Source organism: Pteronotus mesoamericanus, unplaced genomic scaffold (assembly GCF_021234165.1).
Source record: "Pteronotus mesoamericanus isolate MK-2021 breed Mesoamerican mustached bat unplaced genomic scaffold, CSHL_Meso_final scaffold_54, whole genome shotgun sequence".
NCBI classification, from domain to species: Eukaryota; Metazoa; Chordata; class Mammalia; order Chiroptera; family Mormoopidae; genus Pteronotus; species Pteronotus mesoamericanus.
This window is the reverse complement of record NW_026555321.1, coordinates 34217159-34237459: the sequence shown is the minus strand read 5'-3', so window position 1 is coordinate 34237459 and position 20301 is coordinate 34217159. Positions and strand designations below refer to the sequence as shown.

The 20301-nt window shown below is 37.4% G+C and overlaps 1 protein-coding gene across 1 annotated transcript in view; it reads left to right on the top strand.

Moving 5' to 3' along the window:
• Positions 1-20301, top strand: part of GRM7 (glutamate metabotropic receptor 7) — an 858034-nt gene that overhangs the window by 687574 nt on the left and 150159 nt on the right. The window contains exon 8 of the mRNA XM_054595612.1: positions 650-1585. Coding sequence (XP_054451587.1) covers positions 650-1585 — 936 coding nt within the window. The remainder of the gene's footprint in view (positions 1-649; positions 1586-20301) is intronic.

Here is a 20301-nt window from a genome sequence, read left to right as displayed (position 1 = left end):
CTGCACAAAAATTTACTAGCTTTGATTAAGTTTTCTTTAAATGCACACTGGTATGATAACTGTCACAATACAATCGGACAAAATTGTTTCAAATGAAGTTAAAGACAACTAAGCACTGCTAGAGCCATGTTATGGGAAAAAAAACAAACAATTTTTTTGGCCAACCCCAAAATTTAAGAGGTTTTGTTTTTTGTTTTTTGTGGTGTTTTTTTTTTTTTTTTAACTTGGTTTGGGATATTTGTACTTATCTTGGAGAAGTCAGTAGAGAGCAATTCAGTATTTCTCAGTTTATCTAATCATAAGAATCCTCTGGGCACTTGTTAAAAATAAAGATCCAAAGACGTTTTTTCAAGATATTCTTATTTGGGAGCTCAAGGCTAGGGACAAGAAATTTGTATTTTTAAGATTTGCCACAGGAAATTCTTAGAATCAATCATGTTTGGAACAGACTCTCTTAGTGGGGAGTGGTAAGGATGTTGCAACAAAATGGTAGGGAGTCAGATCTTGGTTGTATTTCCTGCTAGCTGGGGAAAGCCATACTACCTCATCAAGTGTCAAATACTTCTATTATTACTATTTATTGTTATCATTCTTTTCTTTTTCTCTTGAATAATGTGCCTGTTGCACCTTTGTATTTCTTACATTTCAGATCGAGGACATGCAATGGGGTAAAGGAGTCCGGGAGATCCCCCACTCAGTGTGTACGCTGCCATGCAAACCTGGCCAGAGAAAGAAGACACAGAAGGGGACTCCTTGCTGCTGGACCTGTGAGCCTTGTGACGGCTACCAATACCAGTTTGATGAGATGACATGCCAGCATTGTCCTTATGACCAGCGGCCCAATGAAAACCGGACTGGCTGTCAGGATATCCCCATCATTAAACTGGAGTGGCATTCTCCCTGGGCTGTCATCCCTGTCTTCTTAGCAATGCTGGGGATCATCGCCACCATCTTCGTCATGGCCACTTTCATCCGCTACAATGACACACCCATAGTCCGGGCATCTGGGCGAGAACTCAGCTATGTTCTGCTGACAGGCATCTTTCTTTGCTACATCATCACTTTCCTGATGATAGCCAAGCCTGATGTGGCAGTGTGTTCTTTCCGGAGAGTTTTCTTGGGCTTGGGGATGTGCATCAGTTATGCAGCCCTCTTGACAAAAACCAATCGGATTTATCGCATATTTGAGCAGGGCAAGAAATCAGTGACAGCTCCCAGACTCATAAGCCCGACGTCACAGCTGGCAATCACTTCAAGTTTAATATCAGTTCAGCTTCTAGGTGTTTTCATTTGGTTTGGTGTTGATCCACCCAACATCATCGTAGACTATGATGAACATAAGACAATGAACCCTGAGCAGGCCAGGGGAGTTCTCAAATGTGACATTACAGACCTCCAAATCATTTGCTCCTTGGGATATAGCATTCTTCTCATGGTCACATGTACTGTGTATGCCATCAAGACTCGGGGTGTCCCAGAGAATTTTAATGAAGCCAAGCCCATTGGATTCACTATGTATACAACATGTATAGTATGGCTTGCTTTCATTCCAATTTTTTTTGGCACCGCCCAGTCAGCAGAAAAGGTAAGTGAAAATGCACACCACACCATGCATTTCAAATGTGTTCATTTTTGTAAATATTGAATCAAATTAATTGTATAGAGTGAGAGGTTTTATATATGCTAAATGGTATTCCCAAGACTGGAGAAACCCAAGATAAATAGGCATCCATGCTATTACACAAAAGTCTAAAATCTGCAGTGAGCTTTGCTACATTCATTCTGCTGGAATCAACCAGAGGTAACCTTTTGAGTTAATTTATTATAGAATTATTCTATGTAGCAAGAGATTATCCAGTATGAAATTATCTAATCTATCTAAATTAAACCTTCCCATTAATTAATTATCCACTCCCTCTATTTACACACATATTTTTTGATATATGAGAAGAGGGCCACAGTCCCTTTTTCCTCCAGGATAAGGGTAGCCATTACTAGCTCTCTCTCTTTTCTTACTGGCTGTTTAGATTGCCACTGTGGATTGGATCTAGTATGTGAGCTATACACAATATTAGAGTCACCCAACTGTGTGTATTTATGTATTTATAAATATATAGTCATGTGCCCCTTAACTATGAGGATACATTCTGAGAAATATGTTGGTAGGTACATTAATCACATCAAATAAGTCAGAATAATACCAGAGACTCAACTTTCCAGCATAGGGAAGAACAGTACACACACATAAGTAGAGCAAGTGCCATCAAGCAGTGGAAGTTCAAAGTTTTCAAAATTAGTAGGTCCTAATATGTTAGTCGTAAATGTGATTACTGCACTTGATCTCCACATATAATTACAAGTTTTTATGAATCTTTAAGTTAGGCAGCCCTGGTCTGTTGATTCTTAATGCAATTAATATAGTCTAGCAGCAGGTGTGACATGCATGCAGCTACGGCAGCCCTAAGGTGATGATTTCAGATGTGATTCATCCGCATCTAACTCCATCTGGCTACAGGTTTGTGTATATGCAAATCTAGCAATCTTAATACATTTATCTTAACAAGATGTGGTGTCCTTCACTCAAAGAAGGAAGCTATGATTTATTGGTATAGCTGAAGCCCGAACTGAGATCTAGAATCTGAACTGGAACACTCTATAGGAGAAAGAATAGTTATAGTTTGATTACAAATTAGGACGTTGGGGGTCTAGCCTGATTCCATGTTACTTTGGAGAAGTCTCTTAAACACTGAGGGACTCAGTTCCCTAAATGGAAAAGCAAAAATTGAAGTAGGATTGTCTATAAATTTACTAATCTATTAGCTTGAATCTGATTTCTTATTGTTACTTCTGTTCTCTGTTTAATTATATAAAGAATTAATGGCATTCTGCTGGTTTTCCAACTAAAAATTTCTTTTACCTATATTGTTTGATTCAAAAGCTATAAGTTTATAGGCATTTGCTACTCAGAGAAAGATTTGCTGGGATAAGAGTAGTGGCTTAAAGAAAGGACTGTGTATGTGTCTTCTACAGTGGCACCCACAGGCCACCCTTCCGCATATATCAGAACAGAACCAGGGTGAATTATAACACATAAATAATAGGATTATTTGGTTTTAATGGAAGAATTATTTCACTGAATAAAAGAATTAGGACTGCTGAGTAGTTCAGTGATTCTCAACACTATGTTTATAATAATTCCCAGAAGAATTTGTTTTAAAAAATATTTCCTGTCTGCTCTTTCCAACAGGTTCATAGGGCTAGAGTGGGCTATAGAACTCTAAAGATTGTTAACAAGCCATGGAAACCAAGCATGCTTCTTAAAATTGCCTCAGCATTTTCTTCTCAACCCACAGAGGGCATCCTGTAAATATTCCCTTGATTTCTACTTTCAGAGCCTTTGGGAATAAGTTAATTCTCATCCCAGGCAAATGGGAGATCTGGAGATCAAGGAACCAGAAAATTAGAAAGATACTTTCCAGGATCAAAGACAAAGTCTAGAATAGGAAGGACTGAATGAAGGGTCTACTCCAAGATTTGGGCCAAAACTCTTAAAAGCCACACCAAAGTACTGTCCCTGGGACGAGCCATAGCAAGGGATCAGGCAGATGGGAGTGTTTTCCATTGTTAGTTCTTGAGGGGCTTAGATTGTAGATCAAGACCTTTTGATCTTCCACATGTAGTAGATAGCTTTCCAGCATTTGAACACAAAGCAACAACCAGGGTAAGGACTAATATTGAGATCAGAAATATTTAACAGGTAGGTAAGCATTCCCCAACCCATGACCAAAGCAGACATTGCTAATCAATCATGGCTTCTCCTGAACCCAGGTGTGGTCTTGAAATCTTTATCACCACAGTCTTTAGGCAGCCACCACAGTAAATCAGAAGTGGAAGGAATTTAAAACCCATGTTCCATTTCTGACTTAGCACTGGCCTTCAACAAATAAATGACTGTATAGTATCTCTTCCCGTCCAGCTGTTTGTTACCATTACATGAAAGCCAATGAAAGGCTTTCATTAAGATTAATCTGCTTACAATGAAGAATAGTTAAGAAAATGGGGAAATGGGGTGTGCTTCTTTAAGCTATGATTACAAATCCCTTTTTATATTTTGCCAAATAGAAAGAAGCAGCCCTAGTTTTCTTTAAGAGTTATATATTAATTTATATGTCTACACTATTATATGTGATTAAAATTTTCAAGTAGTCTTTCAGCAATTGAACTACCAATGTGAAACACCTCCAATGTCCCTATTAGTCTGTGAAGGACTCTGATACAGAGTTAAAGAACATATTGTTCTTGCCTGTCAAGAGCACAAGGCTTGTGGTCAACCTGGGACATCAAACAGACTTAGTAGTGTGAGGCTGTCAAACAAAGAATGAGGGATGGCTACACAGAAAAAGGAACTCTACTGAAGCTTCACAGAAGATGTGATAAATGGATTGAAGTTAACAGGCAGTAAAGGTGATGTTGAGAATCTAGAAAGAAATTATATCGCAAGTAGGACGTGGTGTTTTAGCACATGGCACATAGAGAAAGAAGACAGATTATACTCATGTGACTTTGACTTATTCAAATATGAGAGAGTGTACTAGTAAAACTTAATAAAACTTCATTCTGCAGTCAAATTTTGAAACAGTGTGAACCCCATTGTTTCATTCCCAAATTAAACTTTTGGCAATAATCACATCTCTTCATAGTGGTGGACCAAGTCAGTTTTAATACTATAGCCTGTAAGCTGAAATACCTGCTGTGCTGTCTTAGGATGAAATATGCCCTTCTGCATATGTTGAATTTGGCTTGGTCTTCCCTCTGATGCAAGTTCAGCCCTATCTGACTTTACGGACCTGGACTCTGCAGCAGAGGTAGTGATGGGGCGAAGAGAAGTGGAGCCAAATTGTGAAGTTTTTAGACTTTCTCCTGTTAATTATGGAGATCCAGCAAGTTTTTTAAATGTGGAAGGAATGTAAGCATTGGATTTTGTTTGAATGAGAATTCCAGTGGAGCAAGGGTGAGAAGCAGGTAGCGGTAGGAAACCCAAGTAGCATTATAATAAATCAGCACTTTTCAACTGGTAAGCCAAGAATTTTCAAAACATGCAATACCTGACTATTTAGGCAAGGGCACTGACCTCTTTCCCCCTATATTGTCAAAAAAAATGATAACAGCCAACACAGTGATAGCTGTCTAGTGTTAGTGAATCACATTAGTTTCTTGTCAGATAAGCAAAAAATATAATAAATATATTTGGTGTCCTGCAGAATTTTAGTAGTTAGTTTATGTGTACCATGAGATGAAAAAGGTTGAAAATCAATGTAGTAAATTGATAGGAGATGACACTGGTTTGAAGAAAGCCCAACGAATTAGGAAAGATAGAACAGTTTTGAAACCAGGTTTGAACATTAAGAGAATGTGTGAATAGACTATGCCTATCTTTCCTTTTGGATTATGTTGTTTTGTTACTGAAATAGAGATATAGATTTTTTTTTCTGTTTTTGATTTTTAAAGTCACATTTCCCACTATTTAATCTTTTTACAAATAGCATCTAAATGAGGAAAGAATAAGGACTCCCATTAGCCCATCCTTTAAAGACAATCATTGTTAACAGTCTGATGTCTCTACTTTTAGATATATATGTTCATACTCACACACATACACAGACATATTTTAAAATGAAAGTCCTTATTTTCCCATCTCAGATGCTTAGTAAGAATGTTCACCTTGCATCTAAATGCAGTGGAGAGAAATATTCTAATATGTAATTTATACTCAGGTTGTTGGTGCACCCATGCTGTGATGGGCATGCAGACTAGTCGAGATCTTGCTTCTGTTGTTTACTTTTGTCTGTTCCTATTTATATCAGAAGCATAGGAAACTGTCTCCTTTCTGCTTCCTGCTGTCTTCTTGGTAATAACTGAACTTCTCTCCAAACAGACCTCTGAAACCAGCTGTGCACTCCTGGTGCGACTGGTGTTAGCCAACACCTTTTGATGGTGTAGTCCTCCTGTCTATGATGCATCAGCTAATTTCAGATGCAGTAACCTAGGATACTTGGAACCTTCACCATCTAGTCCCTTCATTTGGCAAGAATGACCAGCAGGTAAAAACCAAGAGCTTGTCTAAAACTAAACTGAGCTAGAGTAAGGAAATAGCTTACTACATTAAAACAGAGGCCCTGACCATTCAAGATTTGAACAGAGAGTTACTCCAGAAAAAGAAATTTCTACTGAAAGGGAAGATTCAACAAGAGACCTTGAATCTGCACTCCATGGGGTGCTCCCTGAAGCACACTTTTACCATTAGGTGTTTTACACTTTGAAACTTCAGCCACTGAGAGACTCAGCCTTAGGGAACCAGGGCACACCTTTAACTAAACCAGGATCATCAAACCTCTCTGTTCCTTGGCATTTATCAGAACATCAGAGACTACCTATCATTTTCAGAGAGAACTTTTCTCAAATCACAAGAAATCATAACAGAACATAGTCTGCTGATGAGCAGTTAGGGGACTGCTTTGGGTTCCTGAAATCTCCATACTATAGATCATAAAACTGGCTCACCTAGGATTTCTTTCTGGTCCCAGTTTCTCTTGTCCTAGAAGCTGGCCTAATGACTCCCCATCCTCCCCTGCCCGATCTTTCTATGGAGCTCTGAACCTAAATGTTATATATATTTGGATATGTCATTTAACCTCCTGGGTTCTTTTATCTGCATAATGAGTATAATTATTCCTACTTTAGGTTTATTTAAGAAAAATGAAACCTTTAAATTAGCACAACATTTAAAAGACTGGTTATATTAAATGCTGGGGAGGATTTGGAACAAGTGGAGTTCTCCTACACTGCTGGTGAAAATGTAAGAAATGCTTTGGAAAGCAATTTCCAAATGGAAATGTAAAATTGCTTTGGAAAGCAGTTGGGCAGCTTCTTAAACATACACCTACCATACTATTCTAGCCATTACTCTTATGTCTTTACCCAAGAGAAGTAAAATATATATATATATATATATATATATATATGCCCATACAAAGATTTGAAAATGAATTATTTTCTGGTAGCTATGTTTTTTAATAGTCCAAAACTGGAAAAAATCCAAATGCCCATCAGATAACAAATGGATAAACAAATTAAAGTTTATTCATAAAATGCAATAGTGCTCTGCAGTAAAAAGCAATGGACTGCCCTCATCAGTACAGCTCATTTGGTGCAGGGTCATCCCACAAAGCAAAATGTTGGCAGTGTGGTTCCCAGTCAGGGCACCATGCCTGAGTTGCAGGTTCAGTCCCTGGCCGGGGCATGTACGAGAGGCAGCCGTTTGATGTTTCTCTCCCTTTCTTTCTCCCTCCCTTCCCTTCTCTCTAAAAATAAATAAAATCTTTAAAAAAAATAGTAATGAAGTATTGATATATCCAACAGCAAGGATAAATCTCTAATTATAATGAGTGAAAGAATAGATTTAAAAAAGTTATCAACTATGTGATTTTAATTATACAAAATTCTTTTTAAAACTCAAACTAATCTATAGTGATGGAATGCAGATCAATTATTGGCTGGGGCTTAGAATTACAAAGGAGCACAAGGAAATATGGAGGGTAGCGTGTGTGTTTATTTTATTGGTTGTGGTGACGGCTTCACAGATGTATACGTACATCAAGGCTGATCAAACTGCATACTTCAGATATGTGCAGTTTATTATATATAAATTTGTTAAAAATAAAAATTTAACCAAGTAAAATTTAAAGACTTTAATTTGTTTTACTCAACAATCCATGAATTGGGTGACATCTAACAAATAGAAGCCCTAAAGAGCTGTATGAAATGAAAGACTTACAGGCAGAAGAGGATGGGACAAAGAAGTTACTAGCAAAGAGTGGATTGTTTCAGGCAAGGTCACCTTCCTTTGGGTTTATTGGGGGTCTATCAAGTGGATTACCTTACTAGTGCTAACCAGGTAATTCTACACTGACTGGTAAATAGTACATTCCTGAGAGAAGCTGAAACTGCAATTTGGTTAGGTGTTAAGTCTCAGTTTGGTGACATGGGATTCACACAAGTGATTCCATTTTAGACCTGTTGTCATTTTTTAAAAACAAATTATATATAAATAAAATCATGAAAAAATTCCTTGCACAAAACCTCTTTCTCTTCTCTTCCTCCTTTTTTCTTGAAACTTAATCATCAAATACTCATATACCTCTTGGCCTATTTGCACAGTTCTGAAACTAGAAATTGCATCCGTAATGGAACTAGAATTGTATAAACGAAGTAGAATATAAAAAGAGCTTCAGATACTCTGTAGCACATGGTAAATGCTCAGAAAAGAACTGTATCCTTCCACAATGGATTCCATTTCACAAAACAATTCTGTCTGGTCAAAGAACAAGGGTAAGAAGAGGTAAAATAGTCATGTATTTGAGGAAACTGTAAGTACAATCTATAATATAGCTTAGGGGGATGCCAAATTGAACTCTGGCAATGTGGGTAAAAGTGAAATCTTGAAGGACCCTGTACACTTGACATTTCTAGGTAAAGGAAGAGTGTGCTTCGATGGGTTGACAGTGAAGTGTGACATTGTTGGATTTATGCTTTAGAAAGATTATTAATTGCATATGAGTAATGGTTTGCATGATAGCTATAATATTGTGATTTATAATATGAAATATATATTTGGTCTTTGTCTCTTTTCTGTTACAGAGCTCCTATAACCCTTGGAATTTCTTAAGTGAAGAAAGTAATAAAAAGTGTCTTTTGCTATGTTAATGAGATGACTTTTGGACCAAAACTATGAATAGGGGCTGGTTGCTAGGACAACCAATCATGTGATTATAGAGTTGGAACTTTCAGTCCAACACTGGGAGCATCTCCAGGGAGAAGAAAGTACCTAAAAATTGAACCTATTGCCAATGGTCAGTAGTTCAACCAATAATGCCTCTGTAATAAGTCTTCCAGAAAAACCTGAAGGATGGGATTTGGAGAGCTTCTGGGTTGGTGAACCTGTGGGAATTTGGGCAGAGTGGCACACCTTGAAAGCATAGAAACTTGACATCCTTTCCCCATACCTATACACTGTGCATCTATCTCTTCCATCTGGCGGTTTTGGGGTTACATTTTAAAAAATTGGTCTTATTTTAAAAAATGGTCATCTAGTAAATAATATGTTTCTCTGAGTTCTGTAAGATGCTCTTGCAAATTAATTGAACCTAAGAAAGGGGCTATTGGAACCTCCAGTCCATAGTTGGTAGGTTAGAAGTACGGGTGACAATATCCGTAGACTTGCAATTGGCATCTGAATTTAGTGGGGGAGCAGTCTTGTGGGACTGAGCCCTTAACCTGCAGAATCTGATGCTATCTCTGGATAAATCATGTCAGAGTTGAGTTTAAGTGCAGGACACAGCTATGTGGTGGTATCGGGAAATCTCCCACTCATCAGCATTGCGTACAGAATCTTTTATAGATTATTGGTAATATGTGACTTTCCCTGTGCTCAGACTTTTAGATCCATAATAGTATAAAACCAAAGAGAGGAGGAAGGGTGAAAACTGTTTTGGAGGGAAAAATATAGATCTGAGCTGGTAGCCAGCAGACCTCCCATACAGTAGAATATTAGAGGGGACCTGGGAATTAAAATTCTGCTCCAAGAGATCATCGGTAGGGAGGAGACTTTGGAACACTGCCTTCAATCTATACCCTCTGTCCCTAAGTACAATGGGCCAATGGGTGAGACTGCACCATAGTAGTAGTGATGTATATTATGGGTATTACAGATGGCAATGAAGAGTATCTGTATACTAGAAATGCAGTTTGTACACAGTTTCCCTTGATTTGGGTATTGTCAGTGTGTTGCCACTGCTTTGGTTTCTTCCAAGATAATGGGTTTCTGGCTTTTGATATATAAGTAGTTTCTTATGAATACAGCTGTTCTCAGCTGACTGATACTTGGGTCTTGAGAATGCAGGGTGCATGACATCTGCTATGGAGTTATGTACCCTCTAATAGCCCTGCTTGTTAAACTGTGTCTTTGGTAGTTCTCGGCCCCAGTTCAGCACCACAGTTAGCTCTCCAGATTAGTTTGAGTTTGGTCATAAAGCTGCTAATAAGTTAGTGCATCAGGGAGTGAATAACCTAAATAAATGATAATTCAATTATAGACTTCAAGGAGGGATCATGTGGAATTTCTCAGATTGAACAAATTACGTTTTCCCATTCAAATCTCAGGCACATAAAGGTATTAGAGTCAAGAAGGTAACCCAAGTGGTCAGTAGGGAAATTGTCAGGCAAGGTTGAGAGTACACTGTGGCAAGGAATGTAAAGAACAAGGCAGTACCACTAAATTAGCAATTTTTTGAGGTTCTCACAGGTCTTTATACACCTGAAGGAGAAATCTCAGGCACAATGGGTCATCAGTAAAAATCTGGTAGGCAATTGAATAACTGAAACAGAGTCCCGTTTTCTTCCCTGCATTGGGGACTTTCCTTCCCTATCACTTAGACCATTGATGTGATCTCACTGTTCTTATTTATCACGTGCAAGAGGCTAATGTTGTTTCCAAAAAGGCTTGATTTATATATAAGGAGTCAATTGTTTACACTTGGGAAATTTTGGCAAACAGACCCAAAGCCCCAGATCCGTTTATAATGATTTGGTGTTAGCGTCCAAGACCGGATATTTAGGCTGGCTACACCTGCCTTTCAGTACTTCAGTTCCATTGTGTTTGTCTGGTAATCTTCCCAGGCCCCTGTCAAAGTGACTAGGTTTAAACTCATGGCCAAATTGCCTTGTTGATGAGGCCAGGGCTGCTGCCTGGTGCTGGACCAAATACCAGATGAATGGAGTACTTAGTTTTAACCCTGCAATCATATCATTCTCACGTTGTTTAATGTTTCAGATCTTGAAATTTTTGTGTATGTTTTTTAAAGATGCTTAACTGAGAGGCAAGCAGCCACATAGATGTTTCTAATTTGTGTAGTAAAGTTTAATTTAGTTTTTAATACCTTTTTTCCTAGAATATTTTCTGGATGAGTGGATGGGGATAGAAATAAGTGTTTTTTAAGACCTTGGAACTTTCATATTAGTTTTTAAATTGGGACAGTACCTGGTTACAGTGCAGTGTGGAATAGGGCCAGAATCTTCAGATTTTTCAGTATTGAAAACCTGCCATAAAAAAGCTAATAAACAACAAATAGAGGCAAACTGCTGACACGGGAATTGAACTGAAACTCTAGGAATGCCTATGTCAGAGAAGGAGACTTTGCTGTCTGATTCCAGGGTAAAGAGTTGTGTGGATAATTGGTACGCAGGCTCATTAAATTTTACATCCACATAAAGAGCTCTGCAAAATGGAAGGGCCTGTCATTTCATTTTGTCATAGAAATCCAGTTTCCCACTATAGCTGTTGGGAAGAGAAAATGTAAGGAAATGATGCCCTAATGGTGATGCTGGCAATCCATCTGCCTGATACGAAAGCACTGGTTTCTAGAACGGGTCCTCAGGTGCCTAAAATGGAAAATTGTCTCCAAAAAGTCTTGTGTGCTCCAATTGATTTGTGTTCCAATTGATTGCTTGGCTTATAACCGTCGGTTTTTTTGATCCAGTGCCTTCCATCACACAAGTCTTAAAAAAGCAGGTTAGTAAATATACTGAAATAGCAAATATGAAAGATTTTTGTTCCCCATAATGACATTTTTTTCCCCTCCAGTGGCCTGCCACCCCTGAACTAGATATTCTAGGACAGAGAGTTTTAAAAGTTTTGTTTTTTAGAATGGCCACTGTTATTTAACAGATGATTTCTTTTTAATCCTCACCCAAGGATATGTTTTCATTGATTTTAGAAAGAGAGGGAGAGACAAGGAGAGACAGATAGAGAAAGAGAGAGAGAAAGAAGAGAAGAGAAACATTAATATAAGGGGAAAAACTGATTAATATTCACCCTGACCAAGGATCGAACCCACAATCTAGGTATGTGTCCTGACTGGAAATTAAACCCTCAGTCTTTTGGTGCATGGAATAATGTCCCGACCAACCGAACCACCCAGTCAAGAATGATGGCTGATTTGCAAATACCTGTTGCCTGCCAAGCCCATGAACCGCAACACCTGCAAGTCATAATCCTTGAGTGGCTTCCTATCGATATCATCATCATCATTGTCATCGTCATTGCCTCCCTGCCATTTTCAGAATGATAGTAGTGTTTAAACTTTTCCTTAGACCTTATGGGACTTAGATCAAGGGTCATAAACTATAGCCCACCAGCCAGATCTAGCCAGCTTGTTTTTTATAAATAATTTTTTATTGAAACACAGACATGTTGATTCATTACCATACTGCTAATGGTGGCTTTCAGGCTACACATGGGCAGGCTTGAGTTGTTGTGGCAGGGGACATATGGCCTGCAAGCCAAAAATGTTTGTAATATGGACCTTTACCATAAAAGGTTGTTGTTCCTGCCTTAGATGAGCTGATGCCTTCTTATTATCTGACCCTTCTTTCCTGTGCTTCTCTTTCTCATTGGCTTCACTTCAGTCTTGTGATTTTATTTCTTCCTCTGAACATACTGAGACCATTTCCTTTCAAGAACCTTTGCACAGGATGTGCCAAATGTCTAGGGTTCTGTCACCCAGAACATCTGTCTCATCATTCAGATCTCAGTTAACAGAGGAATCTTTTAAGTGTCCTCCATACAAGTTAAAGTTATCTCCACCCCAGTTACATTCTGTTTCTATTATTATCCATCACTAACTGATGTCGGTTATTATTTTGCTTATGTGTTTTTTGTCTGCATCTCCTCATAACCATCAATACCTTGAATGCAAGCACTTGGTCTGTCTGGTTCTTCTCTGGATTCCTAAAGCTCCAACAAGTGGCTAGACCTGGTAAGTATTCAATAAATCTCTGTGAGATAAATGAATGAAATAATGAATGAATGAATCTGTTTTGGAGTCAGATACAGACCCTACCCTCAATACATAGTTTAAAAGTTCAGAGAACCATGTAAACTAATATTTATACAAAATGCTACAATATGAAACTATAGGAAAGTAGAATTATAGCAAGAAATGAAGGAGATCAGAGTTGCTGAAGGAGTGTAACTATAAGGACTATACAAACCAGACAGATCTTTAAGAATGGCCAAGCACTGTTAAATGGATAAATGCTTTACACTGAATGTATTGATTGTGAAAGTGATTTATTAAAATTTACTTTCAGTGAATCTATAAAAATGTACAATCTCACTTTAAGTCTTCAGAGCAGTAAATATGACAAAAAATTTTAAAAATACACATGGTAGTGAGTGCATGGGAAAATAGATATTTTTTATGAACTACAAATGGATGTTTAGGCTGATCATATCTCAAATCCATTTTCTTTTTTGTTTTGCATCTGGATTTCTTTTGAATTTTTAAAATTTTAATTCTTACTTTTCCACATTTTATTGAAATATGATAGACATTGCATTAGTTTAAGATATACTCATAATTATTTGATATGTATATGTATTGCAAAATGATAACCACAGTTTAGTTAACATCTATCAACTCAAATAGTTACAAATGTTTCCTTTTTTGTGATGAGAAAGTTAAAGATCTAGTCTCTTACCAACTTTCAAATATACAATATAGCATTGTTAACTATAGTCACAATACTGAATATTACATATCCAGAAATTACTTATCATTGGAAAGCTGTACCTTTTGACCACCTTCACTCAGTGCCCAAGCCTTACCTCTGGCAAACACCAATCTTTTGTCTGTTTCTATGAGTTTTTTTTACATTCCACATATACATGAGATCATACGGTATTTGTCTTTTTCTGACTGATTTCACTTAGCATAACACCTTCAAGGACCATCCATATTGTTGGAAATGTCAAGGTTACTTTTTTATAGCTGAATAATATGCCATTGTATATATACACCATATTTCTTTATTCATTTATCCATTGATGAACATTTATGTTGTTTCCCAGTACTACAATGAACATGGGGGTACAGATATTTCTTTGAGATAATGATTCTGGTGTTCTGTTTTGTTTGGATATATTTCCAGAAGTGGAATTGCTACATCATATGGTAGTTCTATTTATAAATTTTGAGGAAAATTCACACTGTTTTTCATAGTGGATGTATCAATTTACATTCCCACCAAGAGTGTACAATACAAGGGTCCCCTTTTTCTCCACATACTCATCAGCACTTATTTGTTGATTTATTGATGATAGTCATTATGGCTATTGTGGTTTTAATTTGTCTTTCCTTGATGATTAGTAATGTTGAGCATCGTTTAATATGTCTGTTGGACAGCTGCATGTCCTCTTGGGAGAAATGTCTATTCAGGTCCTCTGACCATTGTTTAATTGTTTGAAGGTTTTTCGTGTGTTAAGTTGTATGAGTTCTTTATATATTTTAGATATTTAACCCTTATTGCATATATTACTTGTGACTATCTTCTCGCATTCAGTCGATCGTCTCTTTGTTTTGTTTATGGTTTCTTCCACTTTTCCATTTGATATAATCACAGTGTTTATTTTTTCTTTTGTTTCCTTTGCTTGAGAAGACATATCATAAAAGATATTGTTAAGAGCAATGTCTGGAGTTACTGCCTATGTTTCTCCTAGGAGTGTTAGGTTTTTAGGTCTAATATTTTTGTCTTTAATCCATTTTGAGTTTATTTTTGTATATGGTATAAGAAAGTGCTCCAATTTCTTTTTTTTTTTTGCATTTATCTGTCCAGTTGTGCAAACACCACTTAATAAAGAGATAGTCTTCATTTTATTGTATATTTCTGCTCCATTTGCTATAGAATAATTAACCATACAATTAATAATTTATTTTTAGGCTCTTTAGTCCATTGATTTATATATGTTTTTATGCCAATATCATACTATTGTAATTATTATAGCTTTGTAGTATAGTTTGATATCAAGTTGGCTAATACCTTCTGCCTTATTTTTTCTTAAGGTTTCTTTAGGCCTTCCATTTCTTATTTCTCATTTGTGGTTCCATATAAATTTTAAGATTAGATTTTCTAATTTTGAGAAGAATGCCATTGAGATTTTAATAGAGATTTCATTGAATCTGTTAATATTGCTTTTGGCAGTAAGGACATTTGAACAATATTAATCCTTCCAATCCATAAGCAAGGTATGTCCTTCCATTTATTTGTATCTTCTTTTAGTGTCTTATAGTTTTCAGAGTGCAGTCTCTTTGGTTAAATTTATTCCTAGGTATATTTTACTTTTTGATGCAATTATAAATTAAATTTAAAAAAATTTTCTTCTGATTATTCATTATTGGTATGCAGAAACACAACATATTTCTCTGTATAGACCTTGAATCCTGAAACTTTATTGAAACCATTTATTAGTTCTAATAGTTTCTTGATGGAGCCTTTAGGGTTTTCTCTATATGGTATTATGTCATTTGACAATAATGAGAGTTGTACTTCTTCCTTTCCAATTTGGGTGCCTTTTATTTGTTTGTCTTGTCTGATTTCTATGGCTAGGACTTCCAATACCATGTTGAACAGAAGAGGAGATACTAGGCATCTTTGTCCATTCATGATATTAGAGGAAAGGCTTTTAGCTTTTCACTACTGAGTATGATATTAATTGTGTGTTTGTCATATATGGCCTTTATTATGTTGAGATATGTCCCTTCTTTACATACTTTGTTGAGAGTTTTTATCATAAAAGAATGTAGAGTTTTGTCAAATGCTTTTTCTGTACCTATCGAGATGATTAGGTGGTTTTATTAATGTTATAAATGACATTGATTGATTTACGGATATTGAACCGCCCTTGCATCCCTGGGATAAATCCTACTCAGTCATAGTGTATAATCCTTCAATGTATTGCTGAATCCAACATGTTAATATTTCGTTGAGAACTTTTACATCTGTGTTCATCAAGGATATTGGCTTTTAGTTTTGTTTTTTTAATGTTACTAGCAGATAGTGAAAAAATGATCTTATATGCATAGTTTTAATTTCCCATATTTTTTGTGTTTCTCCAGTGTACTGTTTTTGACAATTTTCAATTTCAAACATTCATTTCTGCATTCATTTCACAAATATTTATTGAAAGCCAACTATGTGCCAGGTGTTTTCTTAGTGCTGGAGACAAAATAGAGAACAAGAAAAATCTCTGCCTTCCTGGGCATTACATTTTGGTAGTACAATGAGACAAAATCCAGATAAACAAATAGATAATGATAAGAAGACATGGGGGCCTCTGTTTTAGATGGAGGTGGACAGGAAGGCCTTCTCGAAGGAGGTGGTCTTCTAGCTGAAATGTGCGTAAAGTAACATAGAAGCGGAAGGTCACTCAGGAGAGAGTGTAACTGGCTTGAGAAATAGAAGTTGGAGTGTAAAGAATGGAGTTAAAAAATGGAATCTTGGAGTGGGCCAGAGGGTGTTCACGTAGGGACTTAGAATTCATTCTGAGCAAGATGGGGCATAGGAGGCTTCAGAGCAAGATTTATGTTTTAGAAGTACCATGGGGACTTCCTATGAGGAAAATATGATAGAGGAATAAAAGGAGGGCCAGAGAGACCAGAAAGAAGTTTTGTAAGCATTTGTGCATTTGATAGAACTTTTGAAACTACCCTTGACACAGCCCATGGAACAAAAAAACTGAAGCACAAGTGATTTACTCACAACATAAGCATCACATTTTCCTACCATTGGGGAACACATTTTATCAGGTCAGGTAGGCACAGTTCTGTGAATTCCTTGATGTAGGCAAATCCTATAGGCAATGTCCCTGGCCTACTGATTCCAATTATTTCCTTCTTTCTGAAAAGATGTGGGTGTTTCAGACCCCGCCTGCCTACCCAGTGGCTGTCTGAGATAGTTCCCAGAAAGCAAATGAGCCTCCAAGTTTTTCCTTTTCCCTAATTTATTGAGCACATTTTATAGAGCACCTTGAAGTCAGGACCACAATGTAGCACCATGCACTTATATTCTGCACAGGGACAGGGACTCTTGTTCACAAAGACTGGAATTAGAATACCACTTTGTAGAGTTGTACAGTGCATAGCCTGCACAACTCTACTCTGTAGGCTGCCACTTTGCAAGGCAATAGGAATAGAGATGATCAAGATATAATCTTTTCAGTTAACCAAGCACCTAGAGGTTATAGAAATTAACTTTGTCTTGGCTTTTGAATGAGTTCCTATACTTATCAACACCTTTCTTGTAAAAATGGAGTGGCTAGGCTAACTGTAGGTCATGTTTCCAAAAAGGCAAAACTTCTAAACCTGTCTCCCAGACCAGCTTCTGGCAGTATTAATTCTGGAAGCCTATCAGAAGCATTTTCAGATCAAAGTGGGTAGCAGAGGTGAGCTGCAGCCAAAGCTGATTTGAGATTCCTGATGCATCTCTGAGCACCATCTGGGCCTCTGTTGAAATATCTGCAGGCTTTCCTCAGTGCTCAAGCCCTCATACCACAAGCAAGATGAGATATATGGTCTAGGAGAAACCAGCAGATAGTGAATTGCCTGACCTGTCATGGGATTAAAAGTGTCAACTCAACATCATTGTGGAAGGGACAGAGAGTAAAGATGTCCTCTATTTCCTGGTCTTCCTTTCTGTGTGTGTGTGTGTGTGTGTGTGTTTGTGTGTGATGTGGTCCACATTTTCTCATCTTATGTATTCTGGTGCCTCCTATTGCAAATAAGTAATCTAGTCAGTTGTTGATTGATTCATTGATTCATTTATTTAATATGTATTTGGGAATATCATCTTTGTGGTAGGCACTGTATAGGCCTTGGGGACAGCGAGCAAAATTGATGCAGTTAGTGTTTTCATGAAACTTACATTCTAGTGAGAGAAAACAATTAACAGATAATTTTAGATAGTCATACTTGTCCTGAAGAAGCTAAAACAGGTGAATGGCAATGGAGAGTGGCTGGAGAAAGTAGGAAATCTACTTCAGATTTGGTAGCCATGGAAGGCTTCTGTGAGCAGGTGACATTTAAGCTGAATTTGTGAGGAGGAACCAGAGGGCTCATTCACACTGAGGTGCCAGATACTACCCTCTGCCTTCCACTCCCCCTCCCTTCTTTTGTTCTTTTTTTTTTCTTTTGTTAAATTTGTTGAGCATCTACTTTATGGGATAAAAGAGTTAAAGAATCAAATTTTCTGTTCTCATGATACTTTTTAAAAGTTGTCTAAATTTAAATTTTACTGAACATATAATGCATTTAGCAAGTAAATTTCTTCGCTTGAAAACAATAACATAAATGATTTGTCTCAAGATAAAGGAAATAAAACAAAATGAATACATAGTTATCAAAAGCCTGAATCATGCAAGTGTTGACTGAAGGACTTAGGCTTTTTCAATAGTCTATTTTACATTTGTTTTAATAAAATACATGCTGCATCTAATAATATCAGTGTTTATTTTTGAACAGATTGAGATAAGTAATTGAATATCATAATAGTCGCAAATTATAAATCCACAATTCTATGATGTTGGTAGAATATTAATAAAGAAGTGAATATCTCACTAGGATCCAGTTTTAGTACATGTTCAGGAATCAAAAAGAAATTAGTGTGTAATAAAATTTCAATTACTTAAATGCTGTGATATGGGATGGAGAGAGAGAGGGTAGTCAGGGAAGACCTCTGCGGAGGGTGACATTTGAGCAGAGAACAAAGCAGGGTAATGAGCTATTAATATATCTGTAGGTGAGAGTGTAAAGAGCCCCAGACAGAGGGACAGCAAACACAAGGACAGGAGCTGAGGCAGGGTCATGACTGATGAGAGTGCAGAGGTTTGTATACCTGCCATGGAGCAGAAGGAAAGGGTTCAAAGAGGCAGGAGCTAGATCATTTAACAGTGTGGGCCATAATGAGGAATTTCAATTTTATTCTGAGTTTTATGGGAAGTCATTGGAAGGTTTTGAGCAAAGGAATGATATGCTCTGGCATATTTTACAAAGACAACTTGGCTGTTGTAAGAACAGACACTAGGGGTAAAAGTGAAAGCAGGTAAGTTAGGGTTGCTCTTCACAAGAGCAAATACTGTAATCTAGGCAAGACACAATGGCAGCCTGGGCTAGGGAAATTCTGGTGTAGGCATCTAAAACCAGTTTGTCTAGGAAGATGAGATGGACGGGACATGATTTGGTGATTGACTTTATATAGGGTACGAGCAAATGAGAGAAATCCATATGTCTCCATAGTTGTTGGTATGAACACCTGAAAGAATGGCAATGCCATTTACTAAAATGGAAGACTCTAGGGGAGGGGAAAGGTTGCTGGAGGGGAGAGGCTATTTTTGACTTGTTAACTTTAAGATGCCTATGAAAGATGGTGAAGGTGTCAGCTAAGAGTAGGATGTATAATGCTTGAATTCAGGAGAGATACTAGGAGTTATCAGGTTACCATTGATATATTACATCCTGAGACTCAATGTAATAATTTACATATGACTGTACTCAAAAAGAATCAGAGGAGTGATCCTGAGGATGTTCCACTATTTAGAACTAGGGCAAAGGAAGAAGAAGCAGAGCACGTAGCAGAGAAATTTCACAAGAGCATCCAGACAGAGAGGAGGAGAACCAGGAGAGAACATCTCCCAGAGATCAAGGGAGAAAAGGGTTGGGAGGAGGAGGGAAAGATCAAATGCTGCAGGGAAGTTTAGTAAAATGGAAATTGAGATGACAGTTGGATTGGGCAATAGGGCCACCATTGGAGACCTTGGAGAGTGGTTTGGTGGAGTGCCAGGGGGAAAGCTTGATTTAAGTAGATACAAGAGAGAACAGGATCAGAGAAAGTTGCACCAATGAGCACAGTAAAGGCTTTCAAGGGGTTTTACTGTATCCATTAAACAAATAAAACCCAAGTGTAGCTGTAAAGCCCCAAATGATAGGCAGGGGAGGTTCTAGGCTCATGGAAGGATATCTTTAAATGTGTGTATGGTGAAGACAATGATCTTACAGAGAGAGGACACTTAAAAGAGTAGAAGAGTGAAGGGTCATTATTAGGATGACATGTTTGTTGTTTGCTTACTTGTTTTCTAAAACCTTTTGAAAATGTAAAGACTGTTCTTAGTTTGTAGGCCACATAAAAGCAGCCTACGAGTGCACAGCAGGTTGGGCCTGCAGTCCAGTGGACTGTTAAGTTATCTTCCTTGATTAGAATTGGATAGATTAGTTTCAGCACATCAATTCCTGGGACCTTTGTGTATGTGCAGGGTATGATGTCTCCATCCAGTAAATGGTATATATAGTAAACCTTCTGATCCAGGATCCCTTTCTCCTTGGTGTGGCTCAAACTTTTGTTTCTTTCCTTCCATGG